This window comes from Leptodactylus fuscus, chromosome 6 (genome assembly GCF_031893055.1).
Source record: "Leptodactylus fuscus isolate aLepFus1 chromosome 6, aLepFus1.hap2, whole genome shotgun sequence".
In the NCBI taxonomy this organism is placed as follows: domain Eukaryota; kingdom Metazoa; phylum Chordata; class Amphibia; order Anura; family Leptodactylidae; genus Leptodactylus; species Leptodactylus fuscus.
Window position 1 is genome coordinate 112028711 of NC_134270.1, and position 16910 is coordinate 112045620.

Here is a 16910-nt window from a genome sequence, read left to right on the forward strand (position 1 = left end):
AGGCTGCTTTCTCATACATGTTCACAGACACTTCTTCCAGCATAAACAGAATCCCAAACCAAATTGGTAAAATATTTTGTATTTCATTAAAAACAAAAATCCTAAACAGCAAACATTATAACAAACCATAACACATATATAAACACAATACTGGGATTATTATAGATTAAAAAAAATAAAATATTGGAGAAGATGCTTCTCACTTCACGTCCAGCAGGAATCAGTTCTCTTGGGCTGGCTAATTTATCATAATGAATTTTGATTTGCAGTGAGCTGAAATAATAAAGAAGAAAATATTAGAAGTTTTAAAATCACCACAGACTAGAAAGCAAAATAATCTTATAAAAAGGTGCACTGCGCCTTCTTGTGTTCACTATAATAATTGCAGTTAGCAAATAGACAGTCATCTAGCGCCGCCTGCTGGCTGGGAAAATGTACGTTTAAAGCAAAAGACACTGCCACTTTTCAGTGTCCACCATGAGACATTACAAACAGCACATATCAGAGGCAAACAAGACAATATTGTGCAGAACAATTATAATATGAATACAACATCTATGTTTTGTTCTCTAGAATGTGTCCATAGAAGAATTGCTTCCTCTATGGCAGGATAGTAACGAAATTAAAGGGGTGGAGCTGCTGATTCCTACCTATGAACTCCGTCACAGGATCATGTTCTCCTTCTGTTTTAATGGTTCCAGCTATACTTTCGTTCTCCAGGATAGGGAGGAACAGCTGAACAAAGTCTGAAGTATACGGAGGTGCTATAACATCCAGGACCTGATGAGAAAAATTTACAAATGGTGGAAATGTTGATCTTCATTACAGCTAACAGAACTGCAGGATGGGTTGTATACAGATCAATAATCTACCTCTGTCACAAAGTATCGTATGAGAGAGATGTCCGTATCAAGTTTCTCCAGGCATCTGCGGATGTAAGTGACAACAGGCAACACATACCCTCGACTCAACAGGTGAACCATTCTGTCCAAGAGGGTCTTCTTTAGCTCGAGCTAAATAAAACACATGCACAGGAAAGATATTTCAGAGATGAATTCAAGCAAACTTGTACCTTTACACATACTCTATAACTTTGCATGCTAATATTCCCTGTAAGTGCACAAAGCTGGTTCTGGGGAGCTGCATTCTAGGCAGTAGAACAATAGTCTATACAATACCAGGAGCTCAGCTAAGTGGATAGGAAGAGCTCTGAAAACAAGCTAGCTCACAATTTCTGACAAGGATCAGCAGACATCTTGGTAAGGGCCCAACACTGAGCTTCTGAATAGAGTGGATGCATGTAAAGTGTATAGTTCTTCTTATGGTGTAATAATTCAGATACAATATGATACTATCCTGTTCTTAACCCTTTAAGTATCAGGCCAAAAAGTACCCTAATGATCAGGCCTTATTTTTCAAAATTCACAAGTGTCTCTGTGTAGAAATAACATTGATCAATATTTTCTTTTTTACTTTAACCCCTTAATGCTCAGCAAAGTAATAGTACGTCGCTGCAAGTAGCACGTTAGCGCTCAGCTCAGTACTATTACTGACCTGTAATGACGCGGACACAGATGCTGTGCCCGCGACATTACTCCCAGTACCTGGCTGTGTTACACAGCTGAGAGCCAGGACGAGCTGCCCCGCTATCCCTTTTGATCTCCCTTTTGATATCGCAGACACATGTCCACGACATCAAAAGAGTTGTGCTGTGTGTGGATCTCCCCTCTCGGTCAGATCGGGGGGTGCTCTGATGCATTTTATGCAGCCCGGGATCTGGCTAGTGACCCCGGGCTGCTAGGACCCCCGCGTACCTGGTTGATCCTGCCGTGATGCCGGAAGTGTGTCTATGCGTCTGCATAGATTCACTTCCTGTATAGTCTGCAATACACGTGTATTGCAGGCTATAGTACTGGACCAGCAATCAGAGTATTGTTGGCCCAAGTATACTTATAGGACAAATAAAAAAAAAAAAAAAAAGTTAAATGAATAAAGCCCCAAAATTCCCTTTTCCTATATCAAATGAGTTAAATAAAAAAAAAAAAAAACACCTAAAAAATTAATAAAAACAAGGCATATTTGGTATCACCGAGTCTGTAACACCCTGTACAATAAAACAAACATTATTTCACCTATATGGTAAACGGCGAGAAAAAAAAAAAAAAAAAAAAAAAAAAAAAAACACTGAAAAAACCCGCCGGAAATAATGATTTTTTTTGCCATCTCACCTTAGAAAATATGCTATAAAAAGTGATCAAAAAGTCATATATACAGAAAAACAGTACCAATGAAAAGCACAGGTTGTCCCGCAAAAAATAAGCCCTCAAAATATAAAAATGTTATGCATATCAGAACATGGTGATGCAAAAAACATTGATTTATGTCCCCAAATGGGTTTTTGTTCTGCAAAATTACTAACGCATAAAAAACCCTATAAATGAGGTATCTCCGTAACCGTACCGACCCGCAGAATAAAGGTCACATGATACTTATGCTGTACACCGTGTGGAAAACCATTTAAAAAGTAAAATGCAATGCCAGAATTGATTTTTTTTTTTTTTTTATCCACCAAAAAAAGAGTTAATAAAAAATAGTCAATAAGTTATAGGCACCCAAAAACGGTGTCATTACAAAATGCATCATATCCCGGAAAAATACAAGCACTCATATGGCCACATCAACACAAAAATAAAAAAATATAGCTTGAATAATGTGAAGACAAAAAAACCCAAAAATCGCCAAATGCGTCCGGAGGGGAATATAAGCGGTGTGAGCGTATATCAGGGTACAGACCTGTTTTGCAGCTTACAAGAGAAAATACAATAGAAGAGACCCCCAAAGTGACCCCCCCAATCATAGGAGCTACTGGGACTTAGTAGGGAATTTGGTGCTCCCAATGTCCTCCGCACCGCTTACATATTACCTCTTCACCATCCACTGTGCATTCACGTCTGGGATACTAATACTCATTACACCCCCCTGATAAATTCTTTGAGGGGTGCAGTTTCCAAAATGGGGTCACTTGTGGGGGGTTTCACACTGTTGTGATACTTCTAGGGCTCTGTAAATGCAACATGGTATCTAAAAACCATCCTAATGAAATTGCTGCCCGAAATCCCTAAAGGTGCTCTTTGATTTCTGAGGACACGTATTGAGTCACGTTGCACAGTAGGGCCACATATGGGATATTTCTACAAACTGCAGAATCAGAAAAATAAATATTATAGTATGTTTTGCTGTTAACCCCTTCTTTGTTACAGAAAAATGTGGTTTGAAATGGAAAAGGTGTATAAAAAAGTGGAAATTTCACCTCCATTTTGCATTAATTCCTGTGGAACACCTAAAGGGTTAATAAAGTTCCTATATACAATTTTGGATAGCTTGAAGACTAAAGTTTCAAAAATTGGGTCATTTATGGGTGTTTTTTATTATATAGGCCCCTCAAAGTCACTTCACAACTAAATAGGTCCCTTGAAAATGAAATCTTGAAATTTTCTTGAAAATCTGACAATTTGCTACTAAAGTTATAATAAGCCTTCTAACTTCCTAGAAAAGTAAAAGGACATTGAAGAAACAATGCCAATATAAAAGTAGACATATGGGAAATGTTAATTAGGAAGAATTTTGTGTGATAGGACTGTCTGTTTTTACGAGAATAACAGAAACTTTCAAAATTGATAATTTTATGAAACTTTCAGTACATTGTCCTTTTTTTAACAAACACACACAAAGTATAATGAGCAAAATTTACCACCAACATAAACTACAACGTGTCACGAAAAAAAAATCTTGGAATCACCTGGATAGGTAAATGCATTATGAAGCTATCCTCACATATTTGAAAAACAGGGTCTGAGCCTTAAGGCCCAAACTACCCTGCATCCTTAAAGGGGTTGTCCCACGTCGCATACTCACCAGTCTTCGTTTCTTTGAAATCTTCTGTCTTCCGGCTTTGTTTCGTCATTGGTGGGCGGGGTCACATACGCAAAGCCAAGCGGCGAGATGCCGCCGGCCCTGCGTGCGCGTTCATAGACCTGTCTAGCCTTCACAATGCAAATACAGACCCAACACCACTTCTCTGGAATGCTCTACCCCGGACAATAAGATTAACTCCCAACTTCTACAGTTTCAAACGCAAACTAAAGACGCATCTTTTCAGACAAGCCTATCACAATTCCTAATGCACAAAATTGTCTGAACACTGTATAAGCAATGCCGCCCCTGCTACCTCTTGTGTCACCCCCTCTACCTCATAGATTGTAAGCTCTTTTGAGCAGGGCCCTCAGTCCCATTGTGTGAAATGACGTTCTTTGTTATGTATGTCTGTATCTGAACCCTATAAATTGTACAGTGCTGCGGAATATGTTGGTGCTATATAAATAAAATGTATTATTATTATTATTATTGTGAAGGCTAGACTGGTGTATGAGCGCGCACGCAGGGCCGGCGGCATCTCGCCGCTTGGCTTTGCATATGTGACCCCGGAGCGGAATAACAGCATCGCTTCTAACGCTGCTGGCTTCATGCAGGGCAGAAGCATAGTGATGTTGCTGGCTTCACCTGTGCCGGCGTCTAACCCTGTGCCGGCGTCTAACCCTGTGCCGGCGTCTAACCCTGTGCCGGCGTCTAACCCTGTGCCGGCGTCTAACCCTGTGCCGGCGTCTAACCCTGTGCCGGCGTCTAACCCTGTGCCGGCGTCTAACCCTGTGCCGGCGTCTAACCCTGTGCCGGCGTCTAACCCTGTGCCGGCGTCTAACCCTGTGCCGGCGTCTAACCCTGTGCCGGCGTCTAACCCTGTGCCGGCGTCTAACCCTGTGCCGGCGTCTAACCCTGTGCCGGCGTCTAACCCTGTGCCGGCGTCTAACCCTGTGCCGGCGTCTAACCCTGTGCCGGCGTCTAACCCTGTGCCGGCGTCTAACCCTGCATTGGCAGCCCCTTCCCCCAAAGGATAAACTACCCCTTCCCCTCCAGGCTCGCTCCCGTGCACTTAGCCCCTCCTCCCTCCCCCTGAGAGGAGGCAGATACATCACTTGACTCAGGAGCAGCTAGGTCAGGGCTGTGGCCACAAAAAAAAAAGAATAAAGTAATATAGTGGACAAACAAAGCAGTTTTGCTGAAGCAATGTATTTAGGAAAAGTCTTACATCCACATTAACAAGCAGTATAGATAGGATCCTTGTGACGGGACAACCCCTTTAAGGGGTTAATTTATAAGAAAAAAAAAATATATATATATTTTTTTTTATTATTATTATTTTTATTTTTTTTTCTTTTTCACAATATTTGGAGGAATGGAAAATGCCCTGCTTTTTGATAGATCATAACACCACCCAAATACATTATCATCATCTACCATATATCTGGTTTATTTTGGCATCATCATTTAATGATCCTTCAATTTATTTTGAACATTAGAGGTCTTAGAAGTGTAACAGCAATTTTCCAGATTTACAAGAAAAATTTCCATAAACCATTTGTTAGAGGCCACTTCAGTTCTGAAGGGGATTTTTAAAGGCCTATATATTAGAAACACCCATAAAATTACTCCATTATCAAAACTATCCCTCTCAAATAATTCAAAACAGCATTTTGGAAGTTTGTTAACCTTTTAAGCATTTCACAACAATTAAAACAATATGGAGGTGAAATTTAGAAATTTCATTTTTTCCCCCCTCAATAATGAATTCATTTAGTCCTACAATTAACACATTCACAAGGAGCACAGAAATACCCCACATGTGGGTATAAAACTGTTTGGGCACATGGCAGCGACAGGGAAGGGTAGGAGCGACACTGGGGTATGAAAAGCAGATTTTGCTGGAATAGTTTTCGGGTGCCATATCTCTTTTGAAGGGCTCGTAAAGTACCAATACAATGCAAACCCGACAAAAGTGACCCCATTTTGGAAACCCCTGGTAGAATTTATCAAGAGGTATAGTAAGCATTTTGACCCCACAGCTGTTTCACAAGTTTTATTAATATTTGGGCACACAATAGGGTACAGATGTGAAGGAGCGCTATGTGGCTTTTGAAATTTGGTATCTGGACACCATGTCTTGTTTGCAGAGCCGGTAAAGTACCCATAAAGTGGAATCCCCTAAAGTGACCCCATTTTGAAAACTGCACCCTTCAATTCATCAAGGGTTGTGGCCAGCATTAGTATCCTAGACATTGATGCACAGCAGATGGTGAAAAGTGAATAAGTAAGCTGCACAGAGTGAATTATGATCCCAAATTGACTACCATTTCCCCAGTAGCTCGATGATGGGAAGGGGGGGGGGGGGAAATAACTTCTGCTGACTGAGGAGTACTCCGATATACTCTCACACAGCTTATACATGTTCTTAAAGATATGGAGGGGGGGGGGTTGTCGTCACATTGTACAAGCTATAATTTTTTTTTTTTTTCTTGTGAATTAGCCATATAAGGGCTTGTTTTTTTGCAGGATGAAATGCATTTTTCTAATTACATCATTTTGGGCTGTCTATAACTTCAAATGTTATTCATTCTGAGTGGATTAAAATGTCAATTCTGGCATTGCTTTTTAAACACTATTTTTTCTTCTAAAAAGCTTTACATTTTATTGGCACAGTTGGAATTTTTCTCTAGCCCCCACTGTTCACAAGCAATCAGTACTGTAAGTTTTGGTGCCAGATATGCTTTTAATGTCAGAAGGAGAGTGTCAAACAGAGAAACCAGGTAGCGCTCCAAACAGATTATACCAGTGTCGGAGCTCGGAATCACACCCTTTGCCTGATACTGTATAACTGACAGTATAGAGCCTGAATAGCATATCAAACACCAAAGATAACAGCATTGATTGCTCAGGAACAAAGGGCCACAGAAAAAAATTCTAACGGTTTCTGAATCAGTGCGGCAGCAGCTATCAATTGACATAAATCACAGGACTTGCTGAAGGTGGTGGGTCCTCTTTAAATAGGACACTATGGCTCATGTTTATCACTGCATTTGTACCTTTTTTCCCCCGATCATCGCACTCCAAAATAGTTAAGCATTGTGTCCTGCAACGCAGTATTTTGCTCAAACACCTAGAACGGTTGCTATGGACTCCTAGTTTGTAAAAGAGGAGTAAAAAGTGTGCATGGCTAACTGGTTACCAAAACATGGATCTTCATACACAGCTATGAAGGTAATCTTCAGAAGACCCATAGAAGCGTGCTGAGTCAGGCAAGTGTACTGTTGCTTTATTCACGTGGAGGAGGAATTGGGGACTTTTAGCCCCCTGTTCTGATTGTCATGGGGCCACACTAAGGTCAGATTCTTAATGATGCAACATGTATCCTGTAATCATGTGGATAGGCAATGAGTGTCTTAATGGTCCATCTCCTTTAGATAGTGCACATGATAAGTTACTCATCATATTCTCTAGGCGATACACTTTTTAGCAAAGCTGCAGAAAAAGAAATGGCCAACATGTACCCTGTGTACAAAGGAGTCACTTACCTGCTCCATCACATCCAACTGTGAGTGCTCAGTTTCAAAGAGCTTAATAAGAAGTTGCAGGACTTGTGGGTGTAGAAGTTGGTGACATGTGCTGATCTGTGAAAGCAATAAAAAAAAAAAAAAATGTAGAAGAATTTACAATTGGATACACAATTATTTTCTACACACTGTAAATCAGACTGGTGGAGTGTTGTATCATGTGAGAATTCCCAGATCATGTCACCAATTAAAAATAAAGAGAATTAGATCAAAGGAATACTCCTGGGAGAACAGATAGATTGCCTAGGTTAAGGCCTAAGAGTGTGGCAAATAACATATAAAATATGGGCTTTCAATGTAGGGATGGGATATTATGACCAGAGTTAAAATCACAACTAAACATTGTACCTCAATGATGATTAGTGAATGATTTAGGATATTCCATTTTTTACATGCCAGAGGGGCCATTTATAAGCCACAGAATTTTGGTTTCAGTTAATGACATATCAACAATCCTGACTAGGTATTTTACAGCTATTAACAGTTTCTTTAACCAATGGCAGTGTAAAAGGACGGCACGGATGAAAAATAATTGAAATCGATGACTGCAAGTTCATGTCGATTGAGCCAACTTTTGATTATTTTTCGATTAATTGCCCAGCTATAATTCAATGTAATATTTTTTTCATGCACGCCCCCATTATTCCCCACACTAGGCATACCAGAGTTTTCCGTTAAATTGCATTCACTTCCATGCACAAAAAAACATGGTATTTAAAAAAAAAAAAAAATAATAATTTTACAGTCTTTTGATAAATCAAAGGACATGCTATAAGATCACTTTTTATTTAGGTAGTCTTATTCTAAAGGATTTAACAGTTTTGATCCCATTCACTTGTGGAAACAGGTCGCATATACTAAGGGCTCCTTCAAAATTGGCTCCCATTGACTTCAATGGGAGCTGCTCGCTTTTTTTTTTCTGATAGCTAGTAGCGGAAAAAAAAAAAGAAGCGACATGCCCCTTCTTCCTGCAGCTGAATCAGCCATGGCGTCCGCAGCACAAGGCTCCCTCCCGATTAGGCCCATTCATTTGGGCCTAATCTGGAGCGGAATGCCGTGACAGGATGCCAGTGCACTGCACCGGCATCCTGTCGCGGCTAGCCGCAACAGAATGTTCACATGCGGAGTTCATGTAACATGTGAACTAGCCCTAACTCTCCTACTAACACATCCTAAAACACTTTCATAGCTAAAACAAAAACCAAATACAATATAGCAATCGCCTCTAACCCCTGCTGTATTTACCTCATCCAGCAGGGCCAGGTGAACAGGTGTATGATCCGTCTGTAGCTGGAAATAGCGAGGTTCTGATACTGTCCAGTCAACCCACTTCAGAACACCCATTGCAACAACTGGGAACCTGGTTCAAGAACAAAAATTAAAAGCGAATTCCAAATGGCCCTTTTGGTTATTAGAACATCATCATCCAAGATCTAGTCTACGACTGATCACTCTGTACCATCTCAACTTACCTGATACATTGATACAATGTGCCAAGTTCAGCTACAAGTTCAGAGGCACCCTTGTTTTCATTGCAGCACAGATTATGGACGGTCTCTATGGCTTTGGACGTGGACTTCAATTCATCCTTATTAATATTCACTCGCTTATTCTGCAGTAAGCAAGACAATAGGATAAGGGTTAGGATTTAGTGTTAGAGTGTGGACTAATAAGTCTCACAGCTTGGTTGCAAGATCAGTCTCATTCAAATGAATAGAGCGGCAACTCCAGACAATAAGGATAGTTTCAAAAACAGAAATTTTAAAAGGTAAAAGCAAATACTGATACAATTTAGCTTTCTCAATGGCTCATTGACTTTGCATTTTGCTAATTGACAAGTGTAAACCATTAACACTTGTCATTTTTCATGCATTCTAACTTTGCAGATTTTTTCATGCTTACCTAACACTTTTGCATGCCAGCATACATGTTGCTGTACTGGGAGGGGCTCTCACTTTACCCATCTCACCCTCTCTAAATTCCAAACAACCAATATAACCTCTGTGGAAGCCGGTAACTAACAAATACGTACATGGACAGTCCAGCAAATAGAAAAATCTGGGCACTCACCATTGGAAAAGTATAAAAATATTTCAAACCTTTATTTCAAACATCCCTGTAAAATACAATACGGGAGGAGGCACGCCTGGGAGAGGAGATCGAGAGCCGTTTCGTGCTGGTAGCACTTTTTCATCCTTTAAATATGTACAGAGAAGTGCTCTGGTTCCCCTATACACAGTTAACAACCTACCTTTTTCCATGTCTCCACCACGCTGGCAGCATAAGCCAGTATATGAATGTATTTATGTTTATGGTCTTGGTTTATCTTAGCCCCGGGTTTGAAGAGCGATTGCATGAACAGATCCAAAAATGCAGGAACACGAATCTAAGAGAAGGAGCAGATGAACACAGCACATACAAGATATGGGAACAACAAGAAAATGTATAGCCACCTAAAGGACAAATATAGATGGAGCTGTGTGTGCAAAGTATCTAGCAAATGATGTTGAGAAGCCAAGAAGCCACTTAAGTCAGTCCCCAGTCTGGCTATAGAGCTGAACAGGCATTTTTATGGGGAAGTCATCTGTCCACTGAATGATCAGAGCCAGCACCAATCTTATGTGTATGGCTAGCTTTATACATGATTTCTCATGTGGTATGTCAAAATATTATGGTTCATTAGGGGAGGAATCTGTCCCCTACCAAGAAGTTCCTGGGTTTCTATAACTTGGGGGCAAGAGAAACAGCATAGTTTGCTTTGTTACACGGAAATCCTGCTGAATGATCATTGTGTAGGTCCCATGTCTATTAACTATTGGCATGTTCTGGTCATCAGAGGTGCACTGAAAATTACAAGTATATTGCTAAAGATAGCCATCGCCACACACTTACCAGCTCTACAGGAGGAGAATCCATGCTAGTAAACATCTTGTACAGGACAGTAATGTCTGCTGGATTCAAAGCTCCTTTGGATAACATAGCACCAAGTGCCTGACAGGCCCGAGGGTAAGATGCAGCAGTTCCCAAAGCAAGAGTGATCTGACTAGCATCATGGCCCCTAAAGGAGAAAACACACAGTTGATGTTTATTAGTACTAGAGTGTATTAAATCTCCTAAAAGTCCACCATTCACAAAAACTAACCATGTCTTCTATGTGTAATACATTTAGTAAATGTATGCATAACAGTTAGATTTGGGGTCTTTTTTCCAACCCTCTATTAGTTACTATAAATGATCATTTTCTCTTGATGCTTGTAGAGAAATAAGACCGTTCACTAGGACTGAAACGCCTAATGACAATCATCATCTGTTAGGTGAAGTACCCCTGGGCATTTAGGAGTTTTGTTTATCCAAACTGATCCAGCCATTACATAGTTATAGTTATTTTTCTAGCTATATTTGGGCTGTGACACATCACAGCTGAATAAGGTGATTATCCCTACACTTGTTATTAGAATCTTCTGTTACCAAGTGATAATGCACTAGGTGTAGCGCGGTGCTTTCTCTTTTTATTACATAGCTATAGACCCTTTTAGTGTGGATACAAATTAAGGTATAAGAGGTACAGGATAGGAGGATAAGAGGTACAATATGGGTTGCCAGGGGATAACACTGCATGATATACAGTACAGAGACTCCACTCCTACATAAACCACAGTGTCACCACCCAACTTGACTAATAAACCCAAACCTTTGTGGGTTTACAATATCAGATCCTTATGCACTGACTGGTATCACACTCCTGCCCTCCTACACTCCATGAAGCCAGCAATTCCTGCCACGTGCTGGAGATGCACCTCTTCCCTAGGCACACAACCCCACATATTCTGGGATTGGGCCCTCTCAGAAGATATTGGAGGTTACTGCATGCTGTTCAGCCGAAAAACCAAGATCTGATGAAGGGGTGGAGAATCCTGTGCGACTCCCATACCCCGAAACGAGTCATTTGATTAAATAAATACTTACCTGTTGATTGAACCAATTATTGTAGTCCTGAGTGATCGCATTCAACTATCACCTTTGGTATATCCAAAACTTACCTGCTGCAAGATATTGGAGGGGAGTCAAGACCATCATGGATTTTCTTTTTATTCAACCAGTTCCACTGGACCTACTAGTTCATCCACTCAGATTTGTATTCTCACCATTTTGGCACGTTCCCTTTATGCTACATTGTATTATTTTTGTTATTTTCTTTGAAAAGTTTAATGAACATTACATTTGAAAAAATGCTCAAGGTGAAAACATTTGCCACTGAGCTTTTCAAATGTGGCAAAATTGTAAAATAAGGGTTGTAAGGGCATATGCAGATCGAATAGTTCCTGAATTAGGGATTCGACCTCAGACCAAAATGTCTGAATCTGGGGCAAGACCAAAATAATTGAGTCAAGGAACCATCAACATAGTTACACATCCAACAAACACTGGGAATATTTGGGTCAAGTTTATGCAAAAGGACTGGTGTGTACCAGTAAGTATCTTAAATTGCTGTTCTTTGTAGGTAAAGTCCTCATCCAGATCAATTGCCATGTAGCTGGGGAAAGTGGCCCATCTTAGAACAAAACCAAAAACTAATTTGTAAATGTCCGAGATGAATCCCTTTGTGGAGGTTTGTAATTTACACATTTTCTTAAACATGGGAATAGAAAATCTTAGGACTACCATGTAGTGACCATGTGAAGTGTTATAGAGGACCTTTCATGTCCTCGGGCACCAGTCCTTTTGTATAAACTTGACTCAAATATTCCCAGTGTTTGTTGGATGTGTAACTATGTTGATGGATCCTTGACTCAATTATTTTGGTAAGGGCGTTCCTGACAGTCTAGCTGGGAACACTCCCCTCCTGATAGTAGTGTCTGTAGTACTATAATGTCAGAGGGGGCGTTCCTTACTGCCCAGCCATGACACTAAGCGCTGTCAGGAAAGCCTTTCTGACAGCAAAGAGATATCGGTAATTGCACAGATATCCCCTTCCCCCTGGGCACACAACGGGGAAACTGACAATGTGCTTTTCTAGCAGTATAGAAAACCACATGTGCCCGAGGACATGAAAGGTCCTCTTTAAAAGTGATGACAACAAAGAGGAAGTTGGACTGTAAAGATTAAAGTGGCATTCTCTATTGTCCTGTGATCAACCTAATCTGCAAATTGAAATAGGCTCCTTTCAAACTAGTGCCTTGATAGGGCACCTGAAAGACTGTTTGGGAACATGAGATAAAAGCCTTGAAGACATGATGATTTTCCATTTTTGTGTTTTTTTTTTTTTTTTACTATCCAGTATATCCACTACCACAATTTCATATGGTTGTTATTCCCTCAAGGCCTGGCACAGCCTGCTTCTTCCCAGACAGGGAGCATTGTGGGCAGCTTTCATACATCACTTAGAGCCCTTTCATTTGGTTGATAATTAAGACACATTAATGGTCCGTTTGTCTGCGCAACCATATGAAACCACCAACTTTCTCAACACTTTTCTATTTCCAACTTGCTTAACTAGGTTGAAATATTTATCCCCTTGAAACTCCTGTGGCACAAATACACCACTCCAGCAGTCAATGCCACAAAAAAGACTATACATACACAAACATAGTATATAAATATTATGTTGCATTTATCATTAGAAATCAAAATACAGTATAAGTGACAGCCCTTACTTTTCATGAGCAAATCTTTGCACCTCCTGTGCAATCCTGCGCATGGCAGATCCCCCCTGCTCCTCTTGTGCCAAAATAGACATGATTGCTTGTGCAAACAGATAGGTGTGTTCTCCGTGGCAAACCATTTTCTACAAAGAAGAGACAAGAGTGTAAACAGTCAGCTTCTCATGTACAGTCCATGCCATGAAAGTCTACAAGTAAAACACATACAGCAAATTCAGGTAGATTTTTTTCAAGGTTCTCTTCTCCTCCATCAAGGATGGTGGCCAGTGATGTACGAAGCACTCTGGAGAAAACCTCCAGCTGTTGGCAAGCTGTGGAGACACTGGTGATTTCTCCCTGATAGCCGGCATCAGAAATGAGCTAGAAAACACAAGAAAAATCTGTGAGGATTTCTGAGTTTTCAGAAATTGCATTTTGCTATTCGCTCACAAAAATAACACATTTATTAGGTTTTAAAGATGCCCTGTCACTCCTGACATGTCTGTTTTAGCAAATACTTGTATTTCCTATGGAATAATTCCGTAAACACCTTATTAAAACTGTTGTACATTTATACTAGGAATGAGAGAGAAACAGTAGGAGCTAATTCACAATGTTACCATTCCCCTTGCCTAATGGGTGTGTCACTGCACAGTGTAATACTATGAAAGGACATCCCCTCCCCAATCCTATAACACCCAGCTATGTTCATAAAATTCTAAAAGGAATAACTGCACAACAGAGCTATAATAAAAGATGCGCCAGAATTGGAGCACACTCTTATTTCCCAAGACAGTCATGTCAGGAGAAGGGAAAGGTCCTATTTAAATCTTGAGTGTTGCTCACCTTAACTGTAAAGTTCAACATTAAACAGTCTGGATGCGCCTCAGCAAGCTTGTAAAACAGGTCTCTCCATGTAGTGTGAGCAATCATCTGCTCCAGCCATGCAGGAGTCTGCAGATCAAAGTTGGAACAACACAGTGAGACTCTTATATGCATGTCAATCCATTTGCTAAAATCTAACAATTACCAAAAAGCAACAAAAGCACAGCAAGATATGACTATGGATAAAATAAAGGGGTTTCATGTTTAGGTAAATGAGAAGTTCTGCAACTTCTAATATTTTGATTTTCAATTCATCATTCTTTGAGGAACTTTGCTTGCTGTCAGCTTCGAGGACAGAAAGAAATATTCCCGTCCATAAATATTCCCTACAGCAGCATCATGGAAGCTTTTACTAAGGTTACTGGTATATACCTCTCCCTCCTCTGTAAATATAGAATCTGCTTTTCTTGGCTCAAAATGTTTAATCAGCAAACTTTTCAAGTGGTTTTCCACCGTCTCCTGGACTTGTAAGGGCTCCACCCCTGAAAAAACATGAAGTGAAATACAATACAAAGCACAGTGACACTTGGCAACTGTATGAATTTGGAACATGTATTATATATACTTTTTCTAAGTCACCATTTTGTATATTCTTTGTAGCAGACCTGGTGTACATGTAGTTTCTTCTTTCTTTCTCATGACGTGCCATGGCTGCATAGTGCATACTACACCATTAGGTTTCACATCTTGTTAGTACCTACATGGCCATCACATTTCATGACTGCATCTCACAGTCATTACTACCTTCAACCAGACTGCCCCTGCCCCCCACTATCATATGAGTACAGTCCTAATATAAGCCCGCTTCTAGGATCAGCTCCAATAACTAATAAATCCCATGTACCTGAATGGATGAGCCATTCTGCCAACAGGTTCACAGTCTGTGCTACAGCAGTGTAATTCTCTGACAGAAGCTGGATGACATTCTCTGGAGATCCTCCTGCCTGGAAATACCTGTACACAACAGGAAAGTCACAACTCCTTTTAAGACAAGGGCTTCATCAAAACATGTGATTTACAACATGTCACTACAAAAGTGCTGTATTACTGCAGTGTTAACCTATAATGGAGGAAGTCCAGAAATAAGATTGTGTTATATTTTTCTGTATCCGTTTTATATAGAAACAATTTATTCACCTCTACATCCCCAGCCCAAAAAATAGGGACCATTATGTAATAGTGTGTATAGATTATGACCCAAAGCTGTTATAGCAGTCCCAGTTACAAGAAATAATCTGGACTTAATAGCACCAACTTGATGTGTCTCATTCTATACTAGAATAATATGAGAATAGACATTACTATTACCGCCATGATTTTTGCAGCACTAAATTCAGTGTATGCCCCAATGAAAAAGGAAGGGTTATGTCTAATTTACATCTATGTAACTTTGAAAGGTTTTACTTGGTTTGTAGTATTGATGGTCTATCTTTACAATAGGCCATCAATATTAGATGTCCAGAAGTCCTTGTCCTCCCTTCCTCCTAGGTGTTAGACTCCACAGATCTAATCCTAAGGAAAGGCAATACAAGAAACCAGATAACCCCTTTATGTTCTTCTCAGACTGGTGCTTATTCTCATAAATGGTGTAGTTGGATATATAGAAGATGTACAAGCAGTGGCCACCTCTTTAGGGTGTTAAATATAGCAGGCTCCATGATGTAGTCACGACTGGACAGTTTCTGCAGACATTCCTGCTGCACCTCTGCATCATCCTCTGCTTCACCATATTCTTCATCCTGTAAGAAGACAAAGTGCTGCACATAAGCCACTGACGCTAAAGCAATGCTATACTAACAAAGGCAAGACCTGCAAACTGGGAGAAAGCAGCTGACTGGCTGCCATAGAAAAACATACGGCTTTAGTCCCGAGCTCAGCTCCTCTTAGCCCACCAGGACCGCACCAGAAGCTGAGAGGACACAAACAAGTAGTGTAATAGCCCTGCACAAGCTTACCGCCCCTCTCTCTTCCCAGTCTCCAATAATAGTCCCAGAGCTGACAACTCCGCTGCTAGTGCTCCCTACAAAGTAGTCAGGATCCATAGCTCCAAGTTTCAGGGCTTCCCCTATTGACTATCCGTAGTTTCCGGGCGCAATATTATGGCGTGTGTTGTCACCGGAAGTGCAGAGGAAACATGGCATAATTAAGGAATCGAAACCTGTCTTCAACAAATAGCGGCGGCCATGTTTTTGAAGACTAAAAGACTTTATGGGCGCAAATAGGCGGTCTGGAATACAGTTGGACTGAAAAACTAGTTTCCCTTGTAAATAATAAAGCAATCTCTATGCACAATGAATTATTCTTCATCTACCTGCTGCATAGAGCGGTGACAAGTGTCTCTGGGAGATTTGCTTCAATAGCTCCACCTTTGCCTCCCCCACCCCATCTATTTTGTTTAAATTCCTTCCCATTCATCTTCAATATCTTCTCTTGTTGTCAGTGAATGGAAACATGTGGCTTATATTATTTATTATTACATATTTCTAACCTACATTCCATATTAATAGTTATATGCTCCTCATAGTGCGCCACCTACAATAAATGTATACCAGTATACGCACCAACAAAAGGCAGACTTAATACCACCGCTCACAGTGCACAATGTTATACCCCCCAAATGTTTGGACTGTTGGAGAGGGCTGCTTAGAATTCATCGTATAATATATGCATATGTATATGCCTGAACACTAAAATATTAGCACAAACAATAGCTCAATATAGACATTTAGGTTAGTATGTATTCTAGAAGTTGGGGTCTAATACACAGTTCAGTGCTAGACCGATTCTGGAACAATATCGTTGTGATTAATAACACACATCTATTTCTAATATCAAACAAAGGGTCATTTAAAGGAATTATCCACTTTCTAATATTAGATGGGTG

The 16910-nt window shown here is 40.3% G+C and overlaps 1 protein-coding gene across 1 annotated transcript; it reads right to left on the reverse strand.

Annotated features, from left to right (window-relative positions):
• Window positions 1-63: 63 nt before the first annotated feature.
• Window positions 64-16085, reverse strand: NELFCD (negative elongation factor complex member C/D). The gene is made up of 15 exons (XM_075277010.1): window positions 15982-16085; window positions 15653-15765; window positions 14871-14980; window positions 14399-14508; window positions 13988-14095; window positions 13370-13522; window positions 13157-13287; window positions 10395-10560; window positions 9754-9888; window positions 8975-9114; window positions 8748-8862; window positions 7464-7559; window positions 873-1013; window positions 651-780; window positions 64-273 (listed from the first exon to the last, which is right to left on the reverse strand). Exons 1-15 carry the CDS (start codon window positions 16066-16068, stop codon window positions 239-241), a joined length of 1770 nt encoding a protein of 589 aa, XP_075133111.1. The 5' UTR covers window positions 16069-16085; the 3' UTR covers window positions 64-238.
• Window positions 16086-16910: the final 825 nt, after the last annotated feature.